Raw genomic sequence first — 26,300 nt, 5'->3', positions numbered from 1 at the left:
TAAAAAAAAAAAGCGCTAGCTCGGCTCAGTCAGTCACGCCGAGGGCCAAGGGGGCGGAGCAAAGCCGGGGTTGGCTGAAGCGTGTCGCTGTCTCTTCTAGGGGGCTGACAGGCCTGGTGGGCGCCCGTCGGGGACTGAGGTACTGAGGCATGAGGGGGCCGGGCGCCCGATATCGCGGGCTGACCCACCGCGGGCAGCCGCCCTCGCCGCGGTTTCCCCACAGCGTATTGAAATTCGGCTTTCCCTTCCCGCTTTGCCCAAGGCGGGTTTTCCCCTCCGTTCTCCTGCAGAACCGCTTGCGAAGTCCCTCCCGCTTGCAAGACATGACCGAGTTGCGAAAATGGGCTTCTTAAGGGAGAGGGGAGCCCGCGGTATCGGTCGCCTTAGGAGTCTCTTTCCGTCCCCTCCTTTTTGTGTGTGTAAAGAGTTAATTCCGTAATAACTTCCAAGCCCAGGAAGAACAGCAATCTATATATCGGCCGCGCTTTGCAGGATGGAAGCCCGTTTCTAAACTTTTAATGGTAGAATCTAAACTATCTGGAGGGTTGTAACAATGGCTGAGGATGACCCAAAGGTGCTTTTTCTCTCTCTTTCTAACAGGCAACTGGACTTTCTGGTTTTTCTTTGAAGATGTAAAGAAGCTTCTTGGATGAGAAGAGAAACGTCTTCAAAGAAATAAAACCTAAAAAGTCCAGTTGCCTCTTGAAAAAAGCACCTTGGGAACAGCCATGACCTGGATGACTTGAGAATCTCCATAGACAATGGCTGAGGATGGGAAAATGCTGCTTGGGTTAAGTTTTGGGGAGAACTCCGAATTGAAAGGGGAAGAGGGTCTGTGCATGTTAGGTTTGTACATAACCAGGCTGCACGGTCACAAGTAGTAACAGACTAAACCAGAAAAGTGAGTTAACTCCATACGCTGTGATTAACTTAAATCAGAAATAAGTATATCGGGTGAACGCAGTCGTGGTATATTCTTTAATGCAACTCGGTAGCTGCTTCAAAGTTTGTCTGGAAATACCGGAGTTTGAGCCCTGGGGACTTCCGCATGCAAGCGTGCGTAATGATAACTAAGATGTGTGCCCTGCTATATCTCAGGGACGGTTGACTTTCATTAACATATATAAATATATTTTTCTATGCTTTCTTATGCTAATCCAGTGTTTTCACTTTCAACTGCCAGAATTCTGCTGGCTGGGGAATTCTGGCAGTTGAATTCCAGACAGCTTAAAGTTTTCAATAAGATTGAGAAACATTCTGCTAATTTCTAAAGCATTAACGATGTAATAGATTGTAGCTGCTTCACCTAGGCAAAAGGCCAACTTAGTGAAAGAAATTGCAGTAGAAAAAAAAATCAAGTTGCAGTCAGTGAAGAGCGATCCTGCAAAGTTGATAGTCAGTGATAGTTGATAGTGAAGAAAGAAAACTAGATGGATTTTTTTCATTTTTTTTTCTAGAGAAGTGAGGGTGGAACTTATTGTGTTAACAGATTCACAACATCAAGATAGCCAAGTGTTGTTACTTTGTGTTTTCTTTTTGAAGTCAAAGTGATGTATGTTAGAGTGAGAAAATTTTGTAGACACTATAATGGAAGCTCTTCAGTTAGCTGGAATAGATCTGGAATGGTAGGATGGCTCCAGGTTTGTTGGTGTCCTTCTTAGGTTTGCGTTATTGACAGGTTTAATCCTCAACTACAAAAATTGCAATTGCATTTTATGAAGTTTAATATATCAAAGTAAACTCTACACAAGTAAACTTGTTTCATAATTTCCATCAAATTATCACAGAATTCTTTGGAATTTTGGCATTGCTACAATAGTACTCACAGTTGTCTATGGCAGTTTTCCTTTCAAACTGGCTTATTTATAGTTTACTCAGCATGAATGGCATGAATTATAAGTATCAAGCACCAACGTTGAAGAATAAAATAGATTACAGAATATTGTACTTAAACTATTCTAGGGAGGTTTTAAGTTTATTTAAAGGGAAATAATCTTTTTTTTAAATCTTACCCTTAAGGGCCACCTGTGATAAATGGCAACAAAACATAGTTGTTTTTCTACCCATATTGCATCTTCAGATTGTTGGCTGGTGACTCTGTTCAAAATGATTTGGTCAGTCCTTGGAAGAATAGAGCCAGATATACACCAGCAGTTCCTACAAAGTTGATAGAAGGACACTCTGGCTCTATTATCTGGAATAAATGTGATTTTTGTTTAGTTCTGAGGAAGTGGACAGGGTTCTTAGCTCCTGTATATTAGCTCCATATACCTCCTGGTTTAATCCTCCTAGATAATGATGTGTAACTGAGTCTAGGCAATGGCGCATTTATCCTTGAGAGATGTGGTAGTTTCCTTTCTCAAGAAGCCGTCAATGGATCAAGTGTGTTGGACAATTTTTACTATATCTCCAGCTTTTTAGAAAAGATAGTTAAGGTAGTTACGCTGCAGCTTCAGAAGGTCCTAAATTATCTGGACTCTTTCCATTCAGGTAGATTATCTAGACTCTTTCCATCCGGGTTTCAGGTCCAGGTATGGGAACAACAGAGCAGGATCATGATGACTTCTCGTGGGAGTGAGATGGAGGTGATATCACTGTGGTCCTCTATTTAATTTTATTTAGCTCTCAGCCTTAGTTCCGGTAAGACCTTGGTTTGAATTCAGCTGATAACTACATGGAGATACCAAAATAATTTTCTTAGCAACCTTATGGACATGGTTCATTATTTAGGTCTTCTGGATTTTTTTAAATTTCCTGGTTCAGTAACAAGAAAGATAGGACAGATGCCTTAATGTAGAATTTGAACGTACTGCTAGAATACTAACCGTATAGTTATATTTATGTGTTGACAGACTTGTGATCCTCTTTCAGAGAATCTATAAAATAGTTTCTATTCTACTAGTACCCATAGAATAGTTCCACTGTAAGCCATGAAGTATGGAGCAAAACACCCAATGTCTCATATGCTAGCTTGATACCCGTGCTTCGCTACAAAACTATGGGATCGGGCTTAGTTTTGGGGAGAAAAATAAGGAGAAAAAAATTCTGGCTCTGCCTCCCAACATCCATCGGTATTCATCTGGCTAGCGTCCTGTCAGTGTTTGAGAGAGTTGAGGGTTGTTTGGAAACTGAAACAGTATTTGCTATGTGAGCAAGAAGGAGACAGCAAGGAGCCTGGGTGTGGCTTAGCTCAACTGTTCTGTACTAAAGCTGCTTGCTGCTGTGAAACTGAAACTCCTTTCCTCTGCTTGTGTTTTGCATTTGGAACAGATTTGTTTTCAGATGGGGAGGGGGAGTAGAACTCCTTAGCATCATAGCGTATGTTAATAATAATAATGATAATAAATGAATTTTGGACTCAGTTATGGTCATAAGTTGAGGATTACCTGTAATATATCTTATTAATATCTATGAGGACTGCAGGAGTTTATATGGTTTAGAAAGCCTCTTTTCAGATGCATGGAGAGATCTAATCATCTATCCAAATGTATTTCTTCCCCCATTTCTGATCTATATTAGAGAGGTTATCATTTCTGCTAGTATGTGACACTTCATGGGAGCAGAAGCAAAATCAAAGGAATGCACCAATCACATTCCTCAACTCATCCCTCTCATTAAAACTGTAATGAGAGCACAACTTGCTGTGCTTGTTGCTGAGGCAAAATAAGGCTCGTCAGTCAGGGGAGCAAATTTTATGCAGGCATATTTATTATATCTACAAGTTCAGGGATTCAAGGGCTGCTCATTAGTTCAACTCTATTTCAAAATATATTGGACGAAGGTGAAGGATTTGAATGGGAGCAGGCTGTATGGGTATTATATTGTTGTAATCATGGCTTTACAGCAGGGGTGGGCAAACTTTTTGGCTCGGGGGCCTCATTGACTTTTAAAATTTGACAGACGGGCCGCTACCTGGTGTCGAAATGCCTGTCATTACAAGTCAAAATCAAATGAATGCAATCATTCAATCATTCACATCAAACCTTAATTCTGTACCAATCTTGGCGGGCCGATTAAAAAGACCAACGGGCCAGATGTGGCCAGCGGTCCGTAGTTGCCCACCCTGCTTTACAGCATGAGCTAAATGGGAACAGGAATTCAACTACATATGTTAAAATTCTTAATTATTTCCCAAATTAATTAAACTTAATTTTAATACTTTTCACTACAGGTAGTCCTCGACTTACAACAGTTTATTTAGTGACTGTTCAAAGTTACAGCGGCATTGAAAAATATAACTTATGACCATTTTTCAGTTACAACCTTTTAGTATCCCCATGATCATGTGATCAAAGTTCAGATGCTTGGCAACTGGTTCATATTTATGACCATTGCTGTGTCCTAAGGTCATGTGATGACCTTTTGCAACCTTCTGACAAGCAAAGTCAATGGAGGAGCCTGATTCACTTAATAACTGGCTTATTGACTTATCAGCTGCAGGGATTCACTTAACAACCGTGGCAAGAAAGGTCGTAAAATGGGACCAAACTCACTTAACAGATATCTCACTTAAGAACACAAATTTTGGGTCAACACAATGTCAGGTTTCCAAGTGATGAAATCCATTTAAAAAGAAAAGAACAAAGTCCATCTTCCAAGACAATTTCTTTTATTTAGGAAAATATCAAATTGGCAAAGTCCATGGTAATTCCGGATCTGACACAACCCGGAATTACCCCACAATATTAGAAGTTAGAAACAACCCCCAAAAGTCACATTCTCCGATAAAAGTAATTCAACATTGCTTGATGTCATAAATCTCCACCTCAAGGGGCCTAAGCACGGAAAGCTCGTTTTCCCAGGGGAAGAAGAATCACCTAGCCTAAACAACTCTCTCTATCTCCACTCCTCCCCCTTAGGAATGTAGCAAGCCTAAAACCCTTCCCCCATGACTGCCACAGAAAAAGTGAGAAAAAGAATATATACTAAGCCTAACTAAAATGGCTACACATATGTCAATTTTGGGCTTGACACACAATTGTAGTTGTAAGTCAAGGACTACCTGTATTTTATTCCTGTCTTATTTGTGAATAGATGTGATTTACAATTTCTTCTCATAATATTTTTACACCCTCATGTTTTATTCCATGTGAGGATATATTTCTTTATATCTCTGTTTTTGGACATGAAATAATGTAGAACAAATGCTATTCTTAAATAAGTTAAGAAATAGCCTGAAAATGTCTCTTTTTCCAAGGCAGAATTCAGAGGTTTCAAGCTCCAGCATCTGAAACATTTCCTTTGATTCTGAAGATGACACAGTGATGAGTCTTCTCATTTCCAGCTGAGGTAAAAGAGTGGGCATTGATCTAAAAATACCAGTATCATTGTATTAAAGCAAGGATTTCCCTTTTTGGCATTTGCACAGGGGCTTTCTGAGAAGTTACACATTAATCTCTGCATGAATTGGCTTTTTATCTAAATGCTATTTTGCTTTTTCTTTAACCTTAAAGTCTCAGTGCTATCAGTTTTACAGTTGCACATATTCTAGAGGTTAGAGAAAGACAGATTGAAGCAGAGGTCACCAATTTTTGGACCTCAGAGACCACCAAACTCATAATTTTAAATCCCAGGGATCACTAACTGGTTCTGTGGGCATGGCCAATTTGTGGGTGTGGCCTGGTGGTCATGGCTTGTATTTAAATATTATAAATATCTGAATATTGATTTTTTTTATAAAAAAGGGCAACTTTTACCCAAAATCAGGCAAAGCAGGCAGGCAGATTGAGTTGCTCACAGAATCACAGATTCATTCAGAGATCTATCTATCTGCCATCGGCTAGCTCCATTTGTCACGTAAAATTTGTTTGCCATGAGTCTGCACTGAATAATAGAACCTTCAGTCCTAAGGGAGGTTCGGCTGTGCTTAAAAGCAGAGCTGAAGATCTAAAAACTAGCTAGAAAGCAAGAAATCCAACCATTTCCTGCTTCCTAGCTAATCTAAATCACCCGGCACAACAGAACAGCTGATGGTCGGAAAAAAGGGGAAAATAGCAACTTAGCAGGCAAGTTTGCCAGGTAAGGAGTGAGTGGACGGGGAGGGTTCCCATAGGCCATGTGGGCGGCGCAGTCTTGTGTTTCTGCGCAGCCTGGATTAATTGTTTTTGGGGGGGTGCTCTGGGGGTGACATTTCTCTGCGGCCCACCAAAATTTTCTTGCAGCCCACCAGTGAGCCAGGGCCCACCAGTTGCCGACCGCTGGATTGAAGCATGGTGGAAGAATGCAGAAATAGAGAGCAATAATAGTTTGGACTAGACTTAATAGTTGATTCTTCTGTTGTTTTTAATTACAGCTTTTTATTGTATCATTCTACTGAATTTTTATTGAAAAATTAATTTCTAGAAATTGATATTTCAATCTGTATAAAATATAATCCATCAAAATCTAAGCACAATTTCATCTTTATATTTATTCTAGAGGAAAATACACTATCTATAATACATACATACATACATACATACATACATACATACATACTTACATGCATAGACAGACAGACAGACAGACAGACAGACATATTACTGCTATTTATCCCTATTTAAGTATACTGCATCTTTTTTTTTTTTTTAAAACAAGTTTTATTAATTTTTAAAACACACAAATTGTCATTATTCATTACATGTTTAAACCTTTTTTCATTGTCAATTTAACAAGTCAGATAAATTATAATTCTGTTTTAAACCATTTCCATACAACATACCAAAACCTCTTATTCAATTTCTCTTTACTTCTCTTTACTCTTATTCAATATCATTATTATTATTTCATCTGTTTCTTTCTGACTTAGTTACCATTATTCTCAATCTATATTTCTACAATTTTTAACTAATTCTCCCCCAAAAAGACATATACACACAACACACAAAACATAAAAAAAAATCTTTTTGGAAAGTAACTTGGACCCAGGTGTCTCTCTCTCATGGACTTCAATTATATTCATGCTCATCTTACATATCATTACTTATTTTATTTACCATTCTAAGCCTTCTATATTAACTTCCCACATATTTCACACTTCTTACTTCTATCTTAATTAATCATCTTAATTTGAATCATTATATTTATATCTTTTGTCCATTTTTTATCATCCCTTTGTCTCATTCCTTATAAAAAAAAGAAAATAAGTTTCTCCTGAAATCATTAATCAGAGTATGATGCCTTTCTATCTCCCCTAAGTTAATCAAATTAATCTTTAAAATAATATATAATACCCAATCCGATTTTGCTTGGTACATTCTATCTAACTAATACATCCAACATAATTAAGTACATAATTAGACAATAAATCCAAATATTAAAAAGATACTATAATAAAAATTTTATAATAACATCAATACCATAGTCTTATTAAACTCTTTAATTAAAACAATATTCTAAACCTCCCTATTATTAGGTTTTAAAGCCAATCATTTTTAAACATTTTAACATTTTAATCTCTTATCAACTCTTAAATCATTACAATACTACCATCTCATCTTATGTACCTTGCAAAATCTTTTTTAAAAAAAAATTATACTTTATCCATTATCCAAAAAAATTTCTTTTTTCATTTAATTTCAAAACATTGTAGCTTTTCTCCACCTTTTCCTTTCTTTCTTCTCCCAACAAACCTTTCTACCCCCCTTCTTCTAGCCTCTGCCTTGCCAGCTTCCCTTCTCTGTCGATTCCTTTTCCTTTTGTTTACTATCATCATATTGGTTTTGCACCTTATTTTTCCCTTTCTTAAATGTTTTTTTAGATCTTAAGTCCTTAAGTCCTTTAATTTTCTTCTTTTCTCTTCTTTTCTTTTCTTTCTCTCTTCCTTCTTTCTGGATCAAGTTCTGAGATTCATTAAAAATGGCTCCTTTCTTTCTTTCTTGTTCCTCTGCTGTCTTCATCTGTTGTAATGTTTGTTGATAATTAATAAGCGCCATTTCTAAGAAAAGGAAAGCTTCTTCCACACCATCTTTACCATTTTTTTGCTTGTTCATATTCTTTTCTTAGTTCCTCAACAGAAAGAGCCATTATAAATCTTTTCTTTTCTTTTCCCCTTCTTTCTTCTTACAACAACCAGAATATTCAAAAGAAAATAAAAAAATAAAACAGTCCCAAAGTTATCAGTCAGTCCAAACCAAGGCAGAGTTCTCACTTTCTCCTTCTGGGGTAATATCAATCCAAGAGAAAGAAAGTCCAAATCTGTTTAAAATCTTATTGCAATATATTCTAGTCTTCAAATCCTTAAGGCATCTGCTCCAACAAAGTCTTAGCATACAAATGTTTTCTTTTTAATCCTCTCTTCCCACTCATCGCTTAAAACCAATTTTCACCTAAAAGAAATAGGTTTCTTAATATCCAGTTATTTATTCCGTAGGAAAAGAGGGAAAGCTATCCTTTCAGCACCTTCAAACAGCCGCTTTTTTCCTCTTCTGGCAGGTATTATTCAGAAAGTCATACTTTTCAGGAATTTTATTAGATATGTCTTAGAGTCCTAGGAGCCAAGAAAACTTTCTCCTCTCAATCACTTTCTCCACTTCCTCCTGCGCATTCTTACCCGGCTGCCAGCTTCTTTGTGGCGGCCATTACAGACCGCCGCTGCACCGTCCTGGGAAAAGGGAGTTCTGCCGGCCAGGAGGGAGTCTGCAGCACCCCAAACCCTTCTCCGGATCCCCTAGCTTCAGCTGCCCCTGCAGGCAGCCTAGCTCCGCACCCGCTGGGTCGGAGCCCCAAAACGCTAGCGCGGCAGGATCGCGCAGCTTCGCAAATCCCTGCCGCCGCGGAAGCCGACAAACCGGACTTCCGGTTTGTAGTATACTGCATCTTTTATCGCTGTCTGGTTTTAGGTTATTCAGTTATTTAATTATTATTTTCTGGAAGTGCCTTTAGTCATTAGAATCTAAACACCTTTACAAATAAAAATATCACCAATGCAATAATAAATTCAAAATTTACAGGAAAAAAAATCATTAACTCATCTAACATCCTGAAAAACATAAAATAAATTATCTGCTAGCAAGCCATTATATTTCATAATGTCACAATAATAGTGCTATCATTAATGCTATGTGCACTTCCTCATCAAACTGAAAACCAGAATGTTCTTTGAAGGAAATCTCAGATTATTGCTATACCTCAATATTCCTAGTTTTAAAATACAAATCTTGGAGCAGAATCTGTTTTCACTATATGTTAATATATATTTGTCTTATTATGCATCAGTGACTTTCCCTTTCTACCTTCTGGAACCATTTTCATTCAAGGACATTTTATTCCTACTTTCCACTGCATTTAGTCCAGGAAATCAGAATATCACCCAGTATTACCCTGTTTTAACTATGTGGAGAAGGATATTCTGCTAGGGAGTTCCTGGAATTAATCTTAGCCATTTGAAAGCTAAAATGTGAAAGTTGATTTGTTTTTGTTCATTAGTTTGCAAAAAAGAATATAATATGAGCTGTGGTGGCTCATTGATTAGATTGTAGTACTGCAGGCTATTTCTGCTGACTGCCAACTGCCAGCAATTTGACAGTTCAAATCTCACCAGGCTCAAGGTTGATTCAGCCTTCCATCCTTTGGTAAAATGAAGACCCAGATTGTTGGGGGCAATATGCTGACTCTGTAAACCACTTAGAGAGGACTGTAAAGCACTGTAAAGCGGTATATAAGTCTAAGTGTTTGCTATAATAATAATTGTTTCAATGAATAAATGCATATTTATATGTTTCCTAAGTTTTAGGTCTGGAATGGCCAGCCAGGAAATTGAAGTTCAAAGACTGGTACTAGATAACGATTCAATGATAGAAGGGATAAGTGACCAGGTTCTGCTGGCGATAGTGCTTAGCATCACATTCCTGGTTGCACTGACATACATGCTATTAAGGTAAGGTGAAGTAAAATGTTGGTAGCACTAGAAGGTTGTCGATGTATGTCAGTTGTATTTATTTCTTGTAAATTAAGTTATTTGGAATAATAGTTTAATTACTTGGTAACACGTTCTGACAGCAACATCCAGAAGAGAGCTGCTGATCATGCTTGGAATTTGGGGAGATTTGGTTCAAACAAGCTCATTGACGTTAGACTGCTTTCTTTTCATCATACTTATCATAAGAGGATAATTAAAATAAATTTTGATTAACCTCCCAGCCCCATATGCAGATGCTAATCATCATGCAATGTAATTAAAAGAAATTGGAAAGAAAGTAGAGAAAGTATTACTATAACGTAAAGCTTAAACAGATCGGATTTGAATCACATAGTTATTATGCTGACTAATTCTTAAGTTAACCAATTAAGACTATTGAATAGAGTCATGATGGCTCTTTTCACGTGTGGGATTTGTTTACTTGTTTTATTGTAGATGTTATGGTTTTTAAAGTCGGATCTGCATGTTTACTTCCAAATATTTATATGATCAACAATAAAATACAATGAAAAGCAGAAATCAACACCTATTTTTTTCTTTTCTCCCTTGTTTTATACATTTCTCCTTTCCCCCCCTTATTTTTCCTAATATTTGCTTTCATATTTTTGTATTTTATATTATGAACTAATTTGTATTTCATATTATGAACTAATTTGAAAAATGAAAAAAAAAAGATATACAATGAAAAGCATGTTCAGCCAAGGATTTCATTATGCAAAGGAAAAATGTCACTTTTAGCTTAAGTACAATAGTTATTAAACTATTTAGTATATTTATTTTACACCTTGATTAATATTATCTTTGGAGATTCTATACTTCAAGTAATGTAGCAGCTCTTAAAATAACAACATGCAAAGATTAGAAACCCTTAGAATTCTAAACATGATTAATTTACATTGTTCTGTCTGATTCCAATTTTGACATGTTTTATTAATTATTATTAATATCTTATTAATTATTATTATTATCTTCTCTTAACAGAGATGGGCAATCAGATATTCATCCAGAAAACCAAGAGCTAGTGAGAGCAGTTAGACAACAAATACAATCGGAACAGGTATATTTACAATTACGCACAATTCTTTTTGATATAAATCAATTATATCCTGGAAAATTTCTCAGGGAATCACCAAATGTAGAAATGCTTGAGTTTGATAGTTTGGATACCCTAGTTCTTTGTGCTAAAAATAAACTTAACGTCATTTAAAATTAAGCGTTGATATGGATTTGCAGGAATATATATTTAAAATGTTTATTAAAGAAGCAAAGCTTTAGGGACTCCATAGGGTCCTAAAACTTTAACCATAATTTTAAAGCTTGGATCTTTTATGTTATAATACTATGCTGCAGCTATTCTAAGTTGAACCAGATAAGAATTATGAATAAACTCTGTTATCTCCCTCTTAATCATGGTCATCAAAGGGCAACCCAAAAAGAAGGTCTAAGTTGTTTCAAAATGAGATTTCATCTTATCCAAGTATTTGTAGCGAATGAGGTATGATGTACCGTGTTTCTCCAACAATACGGCCTCCACCAATAGGAAGCCCCACCATGTTTTATTGGCATAAAATCAAATTAATCCCCCCCCAAATTAAGCCCCATATTAAACATGCGAAATGGGGGGGAGAGCGAGGGGCTTTCCGTTAGTAAGTACTTTTGCTGCATGCCCGGATATGGTGCTGCCTGCGTTGGTGGGGCACTTCATATCGGGAGACCTTCCACCGTTGCTTCTCCCTTCTCCCTTGCTGCCCCTTCTCCCTTGCTGCCGCGGCGTTTGGCGCAGCCACATGCGGCCAGTCAGGGCTCCTCCCTGCAACCAGAGCCCTGAGGAGACACTTGGCTTCAGGCGCTCCGTCTTCCCTTTGCTTTCGAAGGTAAGCGAATTATTTTACAAAGCCTCCCCTGCCCGAGAGGGCAGCCCAACCCACGTGGGAGACTAATTTCCCGGGGCCTCTTCCATTCCTCCCCCGACCTCCCTACGCTGCGCGCCTCTGACGCGCCGCTCCCTTCAGCCCAGCGAGCTCTTCCACCTCAAAGAAAGGCCAGGCGGGCGGCTGCGGGCAGCAGCAGCGGGTCTGAGCCGCTCGCAGCGGAAACAGCCACCACCTGTAGCCCGGCGCGGGAGAGCGAGCGAGGTTAGCGCCCGCCAGCCCGGGCGAGATTTGGGAACGAGGGCAGGAGGAGGCACGCACACACCGCGGCTCACTTTCCCAGCTTTGCCCAGCCCTTACGGCTCTGGCGCGGCCCTGGCGGACAGCGGCGCCTCCCGCCAGACCCTCCGCTCATCCTGCCAGGGCCGCGCCAGAGCCGTAAGGGCTGGGCAAAGCTGGGAAAGTGAGCCGCGGGTGTGTGCGTGCCTCCTCCTGCCCCTGGTTCCCAAATCTCGCCGGGCTGGCGGGCGCTAACCTCGCTCGTTCTCCCCGTCGGCTGCGGGTGGTGGCTGTTTCCGCTGCGGCGACTCAGGACCCGCTGCTGCTGCTCTGCATCCGCCCGCCTGGCCTTTCTTTGAGGTGGAAGAGCTCGCTGGGCTGAAGGGAGCGGCGCACAGGGCGCGCAGCGTAGGGAGGTCGGGGAGGAACGGAAGAGGCCCGGGAAATTAGCCTCCCCACGTGGGTTGGGCTGCCCTCTCGGGCAGGGAGGCTTTGTAAAATAATTCGCTTTACCTTCAAAAGCAAAGGGAAGATGGGCGCTGAAGCCAAAGTGTCTCCTCAGGGCTCCCGTTGCCAGGGAGGAAACCTGACTGGCCGCACGTGGCTGCGCCAAACGCCCCAGCAAGGAGAAGGGAAAGCAACGGTGGCCCAACCCGGGTCTCCCGAATATCCAAGCTGTCGCCGCCTGCCCATCCACCCGAGGATGCAAGGGGAGAATTAAATAACCCCCTAAAAGACGTCCTAGCCGTTTTTCGGGGTCAAAAAAATAAGGCCCGGCCTTATTATGTGAGAAACACGGTATCTGTGTTGTACTATTGTATGATCTTATTGCTTCCTTCCTTTATCACTTATCAAAGAAAACACACCAGTCTGAGATTTCTTTCTTTTTTAAAAAACAACAAAAAATTTTATTGATTTTTTAAAGACAAACAAAACATAGGACATAAAAACATAAAAGCTCCTTTGTAAAAATTACTTATAAGTTTTAACAAGGCAAATAAAACATTATTTTTAAGGCATAGTTCCACATTATCACATTTCCATTTAAGCACATATATATCTTTTCCAAATTTCTCATTATTTCTCCCTTCACTTTTATTCAATTATATTTCTTTCTATCAAGGTTTTATTAATTCTCAATCGAATATAAACATTTATACAGCATAGTTCCAAATTATCACATTTCTATTTAAACACCTATATATCTTTTCCAAATTTCTCATTGTTTCTCCCTTCACTTTTATTCAATTATATTTCTTTCTATCAAGGTTTTATTAATTCTCAATCAAACATAAACACACAAAATACAAAACATAAAACAAGACATAAAAAGATAAAACCTCCTTAATTATCATTTGTACATGTCTTTTCCAAATTTCTCTCCCTTTAGTTTTATTCCTCCAAGGTTTTATTAATTTTCAATCAAACATGCCTAACCAAAACACAAAACTTAAAACATAAAGCTTCTTTTGAAAAGTGGCTTAGCCCCGGGTTACATCTTTTTTTACAGACCTAAATCAAATTCATGCTCGCCTTATATACCATTCATATCTTATTAACCATTCTATATTTTCTATATAACTTCTCCCTTCTTTTCACTCTCTTAATTATATTTTGTTTATTTCATCTTATTTTAAAATCATTATGCTTGTATCTTTTGTCTGTTCTTTTCCAATTGTCTATTTATCTCTTCTCTTTAACAAAAAATTTCCCCTGTAATCACTTTTAAAGTGTGCGCCTTTCTATCTTTCCCTAAATTAACACTTAAAATAATACACAATTTCCATCCTGATTCTGCCTAGTACATTCTACATGTTGCATTTTAAAATAAAAGAATAATAAATTTATAATATAGTTAAGTATATAATTTCCATTCTAGTTCTAATTCTAATTAATACATTATTTTAAAATAAGAAAATGAATTTATAATAAGATTAAGACAATAACAAATTAAACTATAACTAAACATTAATCATTTTACACATTCTCTTTAATATTTTATTAAATATTGAGATCTATCATTATTAAACATTTTAATATTTTAATATTCCAATAAACTATTTCAAATGCAAATACTACAATACTATCTTATGTACTCTTGCAGAATCTTTCTTTAATTATACTCTGTCCTTTATCCTTTATCTCTAAAAAAAATCTGCTTTTTGGCATCTTGTTTCAGACCGTGGCTTTTTTTCCATTTTTCCCTCCCTTTCTTCTCCATTCTGGTCTTTTTGCCCCCCCCCCCTCTCCTAACCTCCACCTTTTAAACCTCCCCTCTCTGTTGTATTTCTCTTTTCAGTTGCTTTCTAACATTGTACCTTTTTTTCACCTTATTTTTCTTTTTCTTGGTTGTTTTATTGAATCTTAAATTCTCATTTTTCCTTCCTCTCTTCCTATTTTCTTTCTTAATTGAACTTTTTTGTCCATTAAAGATGGCTTCTTCCTTTTCTTCTTCTTCTTCTCCTTCTTCCTCAAGTATTTGCTGGTATGTAGAAACCGCCATTTCTAAAAAGTGGAAGACAGCTCCCAAAGAATCCTTGCCTTTTTGTTCTCTTTTTTTAATTTTTCATATTCCATTTTTAATTCATCCACAGATAGTGCCATTGTAAATTTTTAAGAACAACCCAGATGTTTTTAATCTTAAAGTAATTTCCAAATGTCAAAGTTATCAAACAATCCAAACAGACAGAAATTATTTCCTCTTCTTCTCTTTGCAGTTTTTCCTCCTGGGGCAAAATCCCAAATATATTTTAAAGCCGTATTACAGTTAGTTGCTGGTCTTATAATCTTCAAGGTGTCTCCTCCAACAAATTTTTAAAGAATTTTTAGTCCTCTCCTTCCCACTTATAACAAAGAGCTTATTTTTACCTTAAAGAAGCAGGTTTTCTGTGCTCATTTGCTTTCTCCGTAAGGAAGGGAGTGAACTTTCCTTTCTGCACTTTCGCTGCTGTAGCAACTTCTTTTGGAAACAAATGTATCAATCCAAAAGTCAGGTTTCAGGGTGTTTTAAAAGTAACTTAATGTCCCGGTTCAGCCAAGAAAACTTCTCCTTCTGGTTCTTCCTCCTGCACAGTCTTATCCGGTTGAAGATTCCTTTGTGGCTGCCATTTCTGACAGCCGCTCCACCGCCTCAGAAAAAAAGAGTCTAGCCAGCTGGGGAAAGGGGGTGCGATATCCCCAGACCCCTGCCCGGATCTCCTCTATCTTCCGCTGCCCCTCCAGGGTAGCGACAACCCCCAAATCCAGTTGGATCGGGGGTACCTCAGCGGCGAGCGCAGCAGGGACCCACAGAGAAGCAGATTCCTGCCGCCGCCGAAGCCTTGCAACCGGCAGATTTCTTTCTTGTAACTATGCCAATCTAACTGTTTTGCAGCTTGTTACAAATAAAATCATTTGTTCTGCTTGAATTAACTATATTTCTTCCCCCCCCCCCACCCCCTAGGAAAATAGTGTTGGTGACAGGCAACATTTCTACACTGATTTGTCCTGCCCGGTGTGTTTGCAACAGGCTACATTTCCCATTGAAACAAATTGTGGACATCTTTTCTGTGGTATGCAAAAATAAAAATAAAATTTGAATAATTTCTTATATTCCTTGAAATGGTAAGAGTTGCTGAGGAAATATTTTTGGAACTGGATTGGCTTTAAAGAAGTGAAGAAATTCTATTTTAATTATTTCTTCTTTGCAGTCAATCATTTTAAAATGTATAAAATGGATCACTATCACATAGCAATTTTTTTATTCATTTATAAATTTAAGTTCTATTAATTTGGACTAGATTTTTCAGCAACTCATATAATACAAATGTTATGAACTGCTACAGGGATTGCTAGTATTTGGGCAAAAAAATTAGGTAATGCATATCTCAATGATGTTTGTAAGCAGTCCTTTCTTCTCTCCTGAGACTCAGTGCCTTAAACTGTCAAATAATTTTTAATAATTTATCAGCTTCAGTGAACAGCTGTTTGTTTTTAAGTGAGATATTGACTCAAATTCAGGTCAGTCCTCAACTTACAATCATAATTGAGCTCAAAATTTCTGTTGCTAAGCAAAACAGTTTGCCTCATTTTATGTTTCTTGCCACCGTTGTTAAGTGAATGTAACATGCTACATTAGTAACACGGTTGTTAAATGAATCTGACTTCCTAATCACCACAGGAATACTGCAACAGTTGTAAGTGTGAAAAATGGTCATAAGTCATTTTTTTCAGTGCCATTGAAACCTTGAATGGTCACTAAAGGAATGATTGTAAGTCGAGGACTACCTATATTTAAAGTTTAAGAAATTAATAGGTTATTTTCTTTAGGTTCCTGCATTATAGCGTATTGGAGGTGCGGATCATGGCTAGGTGCAATACACTGTCCTATCTGCAGACAAACGGTAATAATATGAATATTTTGATGTAAAATTCTAGCTCTGATTTTACAAATGTTGTATGCTGTGTCCTAAGTATAAATGGAAATTTAGAAGGTTTAACACCTTGGCTTTTTTTTAAACTGTGATTTTAAATACATTTAGTTTACTATGTCTTTTGCTTTTCTTGTTTTTAGTTGGTTTGTAATATATTTAAAGAATGATGCAGTATGTAGCTAGAGTATAATAACATTTTCTTTAGAATCTAATGTAGGATTTTATATATGAATTCCATAAGATAAAAGTCAGGTACATTTTATAGAAAAATAACTAAACATTCCATAGCACCGTAAAGGTTACTTGAGATAATCATTTTCATGGATTAGAGTTAAAGCCAACCAGAACCTAGTTACATATTACTATCAAATATATCTGTAATACTCCCACAGATAAGAAATAATTTGATCTTCCTTTAAGCTTCTTTTCTGCAATTATTCAGATAAAAGTTTAGAGTGCTTAATGTTCTGGCTTTCAGAACTTTTTATTGAACACTAATTTGACAAGTGCTTCAACACAGAACAGTTATGTAGGTTTTCAGATCCTGTTTGGATTATTCCAACTTATGTAGAGGCTTTCAAAATGGTTGAGAAAGTTCAGATTAAAAACAAGGCAACCAGAATAACATATAAGTCTAACAAGCATGGCTATAATATGTCAGTATTTTACCATCTGCACTGTTGCCAATCCTTTTTGGGAGTGGTGCAGTGGCCTAGAGGTAGCCTCACCTCACAATCGGGAGGCTATGAGTTTGATCCTACGTAGAGGCAGATATTTCCCTCTCTGGGCACAATGAAAATATATCTGCTGAACAAAACTCTGCATTGGCAACATGAAGGGCATCCGGCCATTAAACACTGTGCTAGCCCCATTCAGTTGCCCAGACTCCACCCCCCAAGGGATTACGGGGTCGTTAAAAGGTTAGGATGATGACTGTTGCCAGTCCTTTCTCTATTCATTTTTGCTTTTTAATGTCTTAAGTAGCTTGGGGTCAATTTAACTACTGGGTCACCTTTCATATTTACTTAGACGGTAAGCTTATCACCTGAGCACTTTTTCTCTAGTTATCCACCAGGCTTACTTGGTATCTGTATTTTGGTCTCTTGGTTTCTAGACATTCTTATTTCTCTTCTCCAGACCTTTGGCAATTATGTACATTAAATGCATTCCTCTTTATGTTTTTATGTTGTTCTGCTTTTATACATAGTTATTTTCTTATACTTTCTTAATCTATTTCTATTCCCTTCTGAATATCACAGTTGTTAATCAGTTTTAAAGTATAATAAATAACCATCTGAATTTCTATGATCCTAGTAATATGCTTAGTACCAATAGATTGTAAGAAAGACCTCGCAGGAATACTTCTGCATTCTTTTCCAAAACTTTTTGTTTGACAAATTACTGTTAAGTATACATATAATCCTCAATTTGGAACCAGAATTTCTATTGCTTAACAAGCTGATTGCTAAGTAAGCCATGCTTGATTTTATGACCTTTTTTGTCATGGTACCATAGTTAAAGTAATCCCTGCAGTTTCTAAGAAAATTTTGATTCCCTCATTGACTTTGCTTGCTGAAAGCAATCTGGGAAGATCAGCAATAATGATCACATGACCCCGGAATGCTGCAACCATTGTAAATACATGCCAGTTGTCAGGTGCTCGAATTTTTATCAGGTGGCCATGGGAGGGGAGGGTTTGTGATGATTATACTGTAAGTGCTTGTAACTGCTTTTTTCAGTGCCATTGTAACTTCACACAGTGGCTAAATGAACGGTTGTAAGATGAGGGGTACCCATATACACTTTTAAATATATATACTGTGTAAGAAAAGGAAGGTGGAGTCTGTATGAAGATATTGAATACCTGTTGTCGTTTTTATTCAGGTAACTTTATTTTTACCACTCTTTGATGAGGGACAAGAGGATGCAGCACAAGTACTTCATGATGTTAATGATTATAATAGGAGATTCTCGGGACAGCCAAGATCGGTATGTATGGGGCTAGAGCAATTAAAATATCTGCCCAATGTTCTATTTATTATGACAAACGCTGCATTTCTCTATGTGAGTTGGACAAGTCACCAGCTCTGGAAATGAAGCTGGGGTAGCAAGAACAAGTGGAGGGATCATTTCAGTATTTTTCTTAACCGCAGCCGTTCTTAAGCTATTGGATGGAAATAGATGGGAATTGTGCCCATGTTTGTCAGTTCCCATCTCCTTCTCTGGTTCACATTGCATAGTACAGCATTGCGGAAAGAGAAGTCTTCGTCTTGATTCAGAATCTCATGTCATTCAGAGGAGGGACTTAAAAACCGTAGTTTTAACTTAATCAGATAGATTTATGAAATGATAAAACATCGCCATTAGTAGTAAAATTCAAAGTGTGTTGTTTAGGATAAAAATATGAATTTGCTAAATAAAACAATACAAACTTCTGAAATCTAAGTTACTCTACCAGAATAATCTTTAATCCCCCCCCCCCCAAGTGTTAGCAATTAAACCATACAATATCCCTTCCTGGATAATACTATCCATACTATAGTAATTTATATCACAGAGATGTGACCAGTGATTTCAGTTGTTTTTGTTTTGTTTTTGTGGCAATGTGCAGAACAGGTTTGCTCAAAAAGTACTAAGGTAGTTTAGAAGAGAGAGCTTTGAGCAAAATGATCTCTACTCCAAATCTCATGTAGACCATGAATTTGTTAGGGAATCTTTGACAAGCTACTGGCAGGCAAGTTCCCTCTGATATTGAACAATTACGATACCAGTCTTTCTTATTTAATGAAGCTGTGCAGATCATTTGGAGAGACATAGCTTATACCAAATTTATTTTTATTATTTTTATTCATTAAATTAATTTGCCGCCTATCTTTTTTTTGAAGCAACTCTGGGCAGTTTACATAATAAAAACATTAAAATAATCAGAAATAAATATCCCTAACCCAATAAAATGACAATATGCTCTTCATGTTCTATATGAATATGAATATACTACCTTGAAATAAAAAGGTGAGTATGTCTCCTTGATAGCGGTCCCAGCAGAAGCATTTTCTGCATGTACATGCACGGACAGACAATCTTGAATAATCGGCACAAAAGTTTGGGGAGAAGGAAGTGACTACCTTGATACTTAAAAGCTTTGGGGGAAATTCTTCTCCAAAGATTTTGCACAGCTGTGTTATTCTAATGTCTTTTGCTTGTTTCATTAGCTTGTCTAATTTTGCGTGTCTGTTATTAAGAGATTCCATGCATTTTTAAAAATTGAGGTTGGGTTCCTATTGACCACTATAGATCTAAGTTAAAGGTCCTGGGGAAAGAAATTTAGCTCTCTCTAAAGCAGAGGTGGGGAACTATGTCCCTTTTAAGACTTGTGGACTTCCAACTCCCAGAATGCCTGAGCCAGCTATAGTTCCTCACCTCTGCTCTAAAGTGATACTATTTGATTGCACATTAAAAGCTGTGATCTGTGAAATGCTCCTGTGGCAAATTACGTCTTGCGCATAAGACAGACAAATTTTGACTGTGTATGTCTTGTTTAGATTATGGAAAGGATTATGGATTTACCTACATTATTGCGCCATGCATTCAGAGAAATGTTTTCTGTCGGTGGTCTCTTCTGGATGTTCCGCATCAGAATATTCCTCTGTTTCCTGGGGGCCTTGTTATATCTTGCATCACCGTTGGACTTTCTTCCTGAAGCTTTGTTTGGAATATTAGGATTTTTAGATGACTTTTTTGTGGTTTTTCTGCTACTCATATATATATCTATCATGTACCGAGAATTTGTGACACAGAGACTGAACAGATGAAGACAGATGTCAGTAATTAGCATTAAGGTACATTAAATGAATTAACTGTTTTGAGAAAAAAATATCTAGACACAATTTTGGTTATTAAACAGCTTTCATTTGATCATCTTATGCAATCAAAAACATCTTTATTTCTGACATAAGCCAGCATAAGATAACATGAGATTATAAAAGTATATTACGCAAATGTGAGGAATTAATGTCACAGCGATTAGGGAACTGGAAATTTGATGTGCGATATTAAAAAGGTGTAACCCATGCTTATACGTGTTTACAGCAGATGAATGAGTGAATGCCATTTAAGCCACCAGCAATGATAAAAAGGGAAATTGTCTTGGAATATTTTATTTGAATTAGCTGGACATGTGCTTAAAACATTGTTTAATGTTTAATTTCATATTAAATGTAAAGTTTCAAAAATGCCTTTAGGTTGTGGGTAAACAGGTAAAGATGATTTAATTTTAAGTACAATTGTTTGGAATGTCTGCCTATGCAGGAAATGCTCCAGGAGTGCAGTTATTAAATAAGCTTGTGTTATAACATAATATTGCACCATCAGAGTACATTACAGTGTTGTGACTATGTACAATTATGTGTTGTCTCAATATAATTTTTCCCCATGGAATTGCACTGTCCATTATGGAGAGAATGCTGTCTTCTCCATAACAAATGATTGTATGTAGTAAGGTTTTGCATTACAATATTCAACATGTTTTTTGTAAAAGTGGAAGATAGCCTAGCCCAGGGGTCTCCAACTTTGGCAACCTTAAGACTTGTGGACTTCAACTCCCAGAATTCCTCAGCCAGCAAAGCTGGCTGAGGAATTCTGGGAGCTGAAGTCCACAAGTCTTAAAGTTGCCAAGGTTGGAGACCCCTGGCCTAGCCTATTATGGTACAGTATTAGGCAAAAGTTTCAATTGTAACTGGCTTCTTTAATCAGGTGAAATACTAAATGGCATATTAAATAACAGCTGATAGAGCCATTAGCCGAAAGTACACTTGAAATAACAACTGGTAATGGGGACCATAGATATATGGTTATATCATATAACCACAGTTTATATGAAAAGTATATAGACATCCTTAAGAGTAAACCTCATTGAACATTGTAGGCCTTGCTTCTCAATAAGCACACATAATTTCAGTCTACAAGCCTTCTCAAGTTACATTTCAAAGTGGTCCTAAAACATGAAATGCCTTGTTTAAGCCATGCATTACTTCTTGAAGAAAGAGAAAACGACTAACAAATCTACAATGCTGGAGAAACTGTAGCCTTCCATATGATGTGAACTATAATTTCCAGCTTTCCTTGCTATTTGTAATCCTGGTTTGGACTAATGGAATATCATAACTATACTTTTTCCAGTCTGTTTATACTATTTCATTTCATATCCCAACTGGAAATATACTAATCTGTGAAGAACATGCCCTATCTCCTTAGATATATGCAGAACAGTATCTTTACTATAAAAAGAGAGAGAGAGAGAATAGGCATATAGGTGCTTGGATTATAAAGGGTGCTATACAGCATTTAATCTCCAAAAATATAGAGTGCTGAGCTATATGTGGAATGTTCTTAACTTCGTAAGCATCCAAGAAATAATTATTTAGGTCTTGCTTTTTAGCAAATGCCTGCAGAGAATGAAAACTTTGTTGTAAGTTAATAAATATAACTTTTAAAAAAAAGACGTGGAGAAGACCAGAGGATACCCATTTCTGGTCTGAATTCTCTATGGCAGTGTTGTCATGAAGACTTATATTAAACTTAAAATTATTATTAGCCAGATTTTTTATTATTTTTATTTATATCCCACCTGTGTCTTTATAAACTACTCAAGGCAGTGTATATATCTAATACCTCTTCTTCCTATTTTTCCACAACACTCTTAATGTTTTTTTAAATTTTATTCCCATTTAAAACTGAATTTTGATTACTGCTTTAATGTTGAATATTGACTAATTTTAAACATTTAAATTAACGCAATTCTAAATTATGATTAAAGGTGGGAGGGTATGATTAGTCAGAGAGGAGGCAATGTTTAAGTCTTATTTCCAATCATATAGCTACAGTTAGAGAAGGGGAAACATGTGCATTAAGATTGACTTTAAAAAAATCCAAGGCTTTCAATTTGATGAAATTGTTGCCAAAGAAATCTCCCATTATTAACAAACTTAGTTGATACAATAATAATCATCTTCATATACTCTATATAAAGACTGGATTTGAAATGCCATTTTGTTTTTTGCTTTCATTTCTATGCAGGGGTTTCAAGTGCCAATATCAACAAATGAATATGTTGAGATGTACATATTGAGTATATCTGAGTAGTAATTTTTGTAAAAATGGACATGTCTCTCTTGCTTTCATCTCAGAATGCGGAATGTGACCACGATCTAAGTTTTCTTTAAAAATGTGGAACCATTTTCATTGTAATTTCTTTAAACGTGTTAAATTTCCAAAGTTATGTTTGGAGAACATATTTGAATGCACCTGCTGCATACTAAAATGTAATACCATGTTTCTCATATAATAAGGCCGGGTCTTATTTTTTTTTGAGCCCCGAAAAAATGGCTAGGCCGTCTTTTCGGGGGTGACTTAATTCCCCCCCTTGCATCTTTGGGCGGGCGGGCGGCGACGGCTTGGATGTTGACCTCGGCGTTGGTGAGGCACTTAGTATCGGGGTCAACACAGGCAGCACCATATCTGGGTGTGCAATAAAAGTACTTCCTAACGGCAAGACCCCCCACCATTTCACCCCCATTTCGCATGTTTTAATATAGGCCTTAATTTGGGGGGAGGGGCTTAATTTCATTTCATGCCTACAAAACATGCTGGGACTTCCTATTGGGGGAGGCCGTATTGTTGGAGAAACAGGGTAGCAACTTGTTCTATCCATGTTTGAACTGAAGAAAAGGGAACATGATACAATAATTTAGAAAAAGAAGGTACTTTTATACTAAACCTTACAATACTTTAATCAGTCCCTTATCCTCAGTAGCATCTTAACACAGTTTCTGGGCTTACTCAGGTAAAAGTCTAGCATAATGTGAATTTTGAATGAGGTAAATTTGGCAAGCACCAATCCTATGTTTCAGTGGCAGGAAAGATAGAGTCATAAGTTATAAAACATAGAATCTTGATCATGTATATATGTTTACAGAGAAGAATGATCTTCAATCTTATTTTAAAGGCCTTCATGTGACGTAAGTGCAGAGTCAAAGTAATTAGCTACTTATTGCTTTCTGTTTTTAGTTTCATTTTTGGTGAAATTGAGGCATTTATTATGCTAAGCAAAATAGCTATAATTACAAATGCTTTAATACCCTACCTTTTTTCTGTACTGATGTTTTTCTGGTATTCTGGTCAACAAATGTCTCTTTAGAGTTTTGGGATACCTCCCTGATGGGGCAGCAATCAGTATCACATAATACACTAAGTTCTAATATGGCTTATTTGATTTTAACTTAGTGTGCTGTGTTGGCCTCGCTCCAGATAATTCAGTAAATATTTGTTCAATAAAACATGGCATAACAATTTGTCCTCATGCAATGTATGAAACCAGCGTGGGTGTTCTAATGATGCTCTAAGGAGTCAGTTCAGATGGTATCATGCTTTCCAATTGGTGACAGTTTAAAACTTTTTTTCTGGGAATTTTTCTAAGAAATCTTTCATCTCATGCACACAGCTTAGGTTAGCCCTTCTCAACCTAGTTCCTTCCAGATTTTGGCAGGAGCTGGGGAAGACAGAATAAGATTTCCTATTATCTTTTCTTAGCTTGTACCCACTTTCCAACATACACCCAGGTTGAATTTATAGAAAGAATGTTCCTGTTTACATTGACTTTTAATATATAGTTAACTAAACCAGTCTCCGATTGCTTTGTAAGAATTTGGACAGAAAGTATCACAATGCCTCTAATGTAGTTGTAATATAGAAATAATCACACCATTTTGAATTACCTCAGATGTGAACAGTTGCTTTTATTGTGCAAGGTGAAAAATAGCTAGATTTGCTTGTAATTCGTCAAGAAAAAATGTCCTCTGTCAAATCTGATACAGAGCATGAATGATCTAATCTCATTTTAAATGCTGCCTACGTATTTAGATGGGTATCCTCATATATCTGTTGCACTAATTTCTAAAAGGAATTGAGATTCCTTATACAAAGGGGATTCAATCACCAGTTTACATGCAGTAATCAAATGTTACATTCAAATTTAATTTTACATTATGTATTTGATTTAGAATGTTTTTTTTTCTTTTAAAAAATATTATCCATTGAGACTTAGTTTTCAGGATGGATTGTACATTTATGGCTCTGAAATCCTAATATTATTATTGTTGTTGTTGTATGGCATTGTTACATTAGCCAGGAGACCATAAAGTTATTGCAGAGTAGTAGATTGGCTTGTGAATTTACCAGCTCTGTTATAGGACATGCTTGCATGTTTCCCAAGGTGCGCCATAGCAGGGATTTGCACCAGAAAAACGAACAGCTCTTTCTGCGGTGTCTTCCAAGGCCCCCTCCCTTCTCGGAGCTGCCTCATGAACAGGCACTACAACCAGGAAGGTTCAGAGCCAGTAGACATCTAACTGCCTGAACAGAGCACCAACTTGTCACCCCACCAAAGTGGTACCCAGAGGTGGGCTGCTGCTGGTTCGCACTGGTTCTAATGAACTGGTATTTAAGGCGCAGTTTGGAGAACGGGCAAATCCCACCACTGGCTGACCCCGCCCCTGTCCATTGTTCGGTCTGGTTTTTGTTTTGTTTTTTTACTGTTTTCAGGCCACTTTTCGAGCCATTTTCAGGCCATTTTTCAGGCCAAAAACGGCCTCAAAAACAGGCCAAAAAACAGGCAGGGACGGGCAGCCACTGGTGGGATTAGCCTCAGTGGCTGAATCTTACCTCTTCCTTTGAGGTGAGTAGCCGGGAGACAGGGCTGGGTGCGATGAGTGATGTTACCCACCCAGTCACATGACCAACTGGCCATGCCTACCCAGCCAGAGAACCGGTTGTTAAAAAATTTGCAGCCCACCACTGGTGGTACCTATTTTATCTATTTGCATAAAACATGTTTTCAAATTGTTAGGCAGACAGAAGCTGAGGGACAGGAGCTAACCTTGCCACACAGTGCTAGGACTCGAACCACTGGAGCAGAGACTATCTCCAGTATCATTAAGCCATCGAGCCACCGCGCCTCTTCTGAAATCCTAGTTTGTTAATCATACTAATACAAAACATTGGTTTAAACTATGCAGCCACCTTTTTAAGAAAATGTTTGCAAGATAAAATATTCAATAGAAAATCTGTACAGATAGTTCTCGATTTATTACCACAGTTGAGCCCAAAATTTCTGTTGCTAAGCAAGATAGTTAAGTGAGTTTTGCCCCATTTTATAACCTGTTATACCAGAATTATTAAATAATTTGGTTATTAAGTGAAGCTGGCTTCCCTCATTGACTTTGCTTGTTGGAAGTCAGCTGAGAAGATTATAAATGGTGATTACTTAACCGTGTCACAGTGCAACTGTCATAAATACATGCCATTTTCCAGGCCCCCAAATTTTGATCATATGACCATGGGGATGCTGCAACAGTTATAAGTGGTCATAAGTCACTTTATTTAGTAGCATTGTAACTTTGAACAGTCACTAAACAAATGGTTGTAAGTCAAGGACTATCTGTAATCACATTATGCTATCTAATTGAACCCACAGTATTTTAAAACAATTATATCTATTGATCTTGTAATTAAAAACAGTACTGTATATAGGAATTATGCTAAAATGACTTTCATTTAAGGAAGAATTATACTACAATACTATCTATATTCAATGAAAGGCAAACTCCACTGAATACACTCTTGAGTAAGCATATATAGTATATGGTTACAGAATTAGTAACTAAACTTGCTCAATAATGGCCTGGAGACCTGAGGCTGTAGATTACATACATACATATCTTTTATAAAAAAAATCTAAGCTAATTTTTGTTTTTATTGTAATAAAACCATATCTGAAATCAGAAA

At 37.2% G+C, this 26,300-nt stretch overlaps 1 protein-coding gene across 4 annotated transcripts; it reads left to right on the top strand.

The window, feature by feature from the left end:
• Positions 1 to 31: 31 nt before the first annotated feature.
• RNF170 (ring finger protein 170) lies at positions 32 to 26,300 on the top strand. 4 transcript variants are annotated; one of them, XM_087957459.1, is made up of 9 exons: positions 32 to 139; positions 5,198 to 5,289; positions 9,707 to 9,856; positions 10,880 to 10,955; positions 15,491 to 15,599; positions 16,357 to 16,430; positions 18,345 to 18,449; positions 20,003 to 20,299; positions 22,536 to 26,300. In XM_087957459.1, the coding sequence occupies exons 3-8, from the start codon at positions 9,720 to 9,722 to the stop codon at positions 20,270 to 20,272; spliced, it is 771 nt and encodes a 256-aa protein (XP_087813585.1). In that variant the 5' UTR covers positions 32 to 139; positions 5,198 to 5,289; positions 9,707 to 9,719; the 3' UTR covers positions 20,273 to 20,299; positions 22,536 to 26,300. The 4 variants fall into 4 exon arrangements, with proteins under 4 accessions (XP_087813585.1, XP_026528791.1, XP_087813584.1 ...); XM_087957458.1 differs by having other exon boundaries at positions 36 to 139; positions 5,202 to 5,289; XM_026673006.2 differs by lacking the exon at positions 22,536 to 26,300 and having other exon boundaries at positions 5,202 to 5,289; positions 20,003 to 20,817.

The sequence above is a fragment of the Notechis scutatus genome, chromosome 2, assembly GCF_049901735.1.
Source record: "Notechis scutatus isolate UNSWTSFEM ecotype Mainland chromosome 2, rNotScu1.2, whole genome shotgun sequence".
NCBI classification, from domain to species: domain Eukaryota; kingdom Metazoa; phylum Chordata; class Lepidosauria; order Squamata; family Elapidae; genus Notechis; species Notechis scutatus.
Note: the sequence above shows the minus strand (reverse complement) of the source record. Positions and strands in the feature narration are given on the sequence as shown.

Bases quoted from the DNA above. Each gene is read 5' to 3' on its own strand.
- RNF170 (XM_087957459.1), top strand. From the start codon at position 9,720: ATGGCCAGCCAGGAAATTGAAGTTCAAAGACTGGTACTAGATAACGAT. The intron at 9,857-10,879 runs GTAAGGTGAAGT...TTCTCTTAACAG, and splicing joins CTGACATACATGCTATTAAG to AGATGGGCAATCAGATATTC. The intron at 16,431-18,344 runs GTAATAATATGA...GTTTTTATTCAG, and splicing joins GTCCTATCTGCAGACAAACG to GTAACTTTATTTTTACCACT.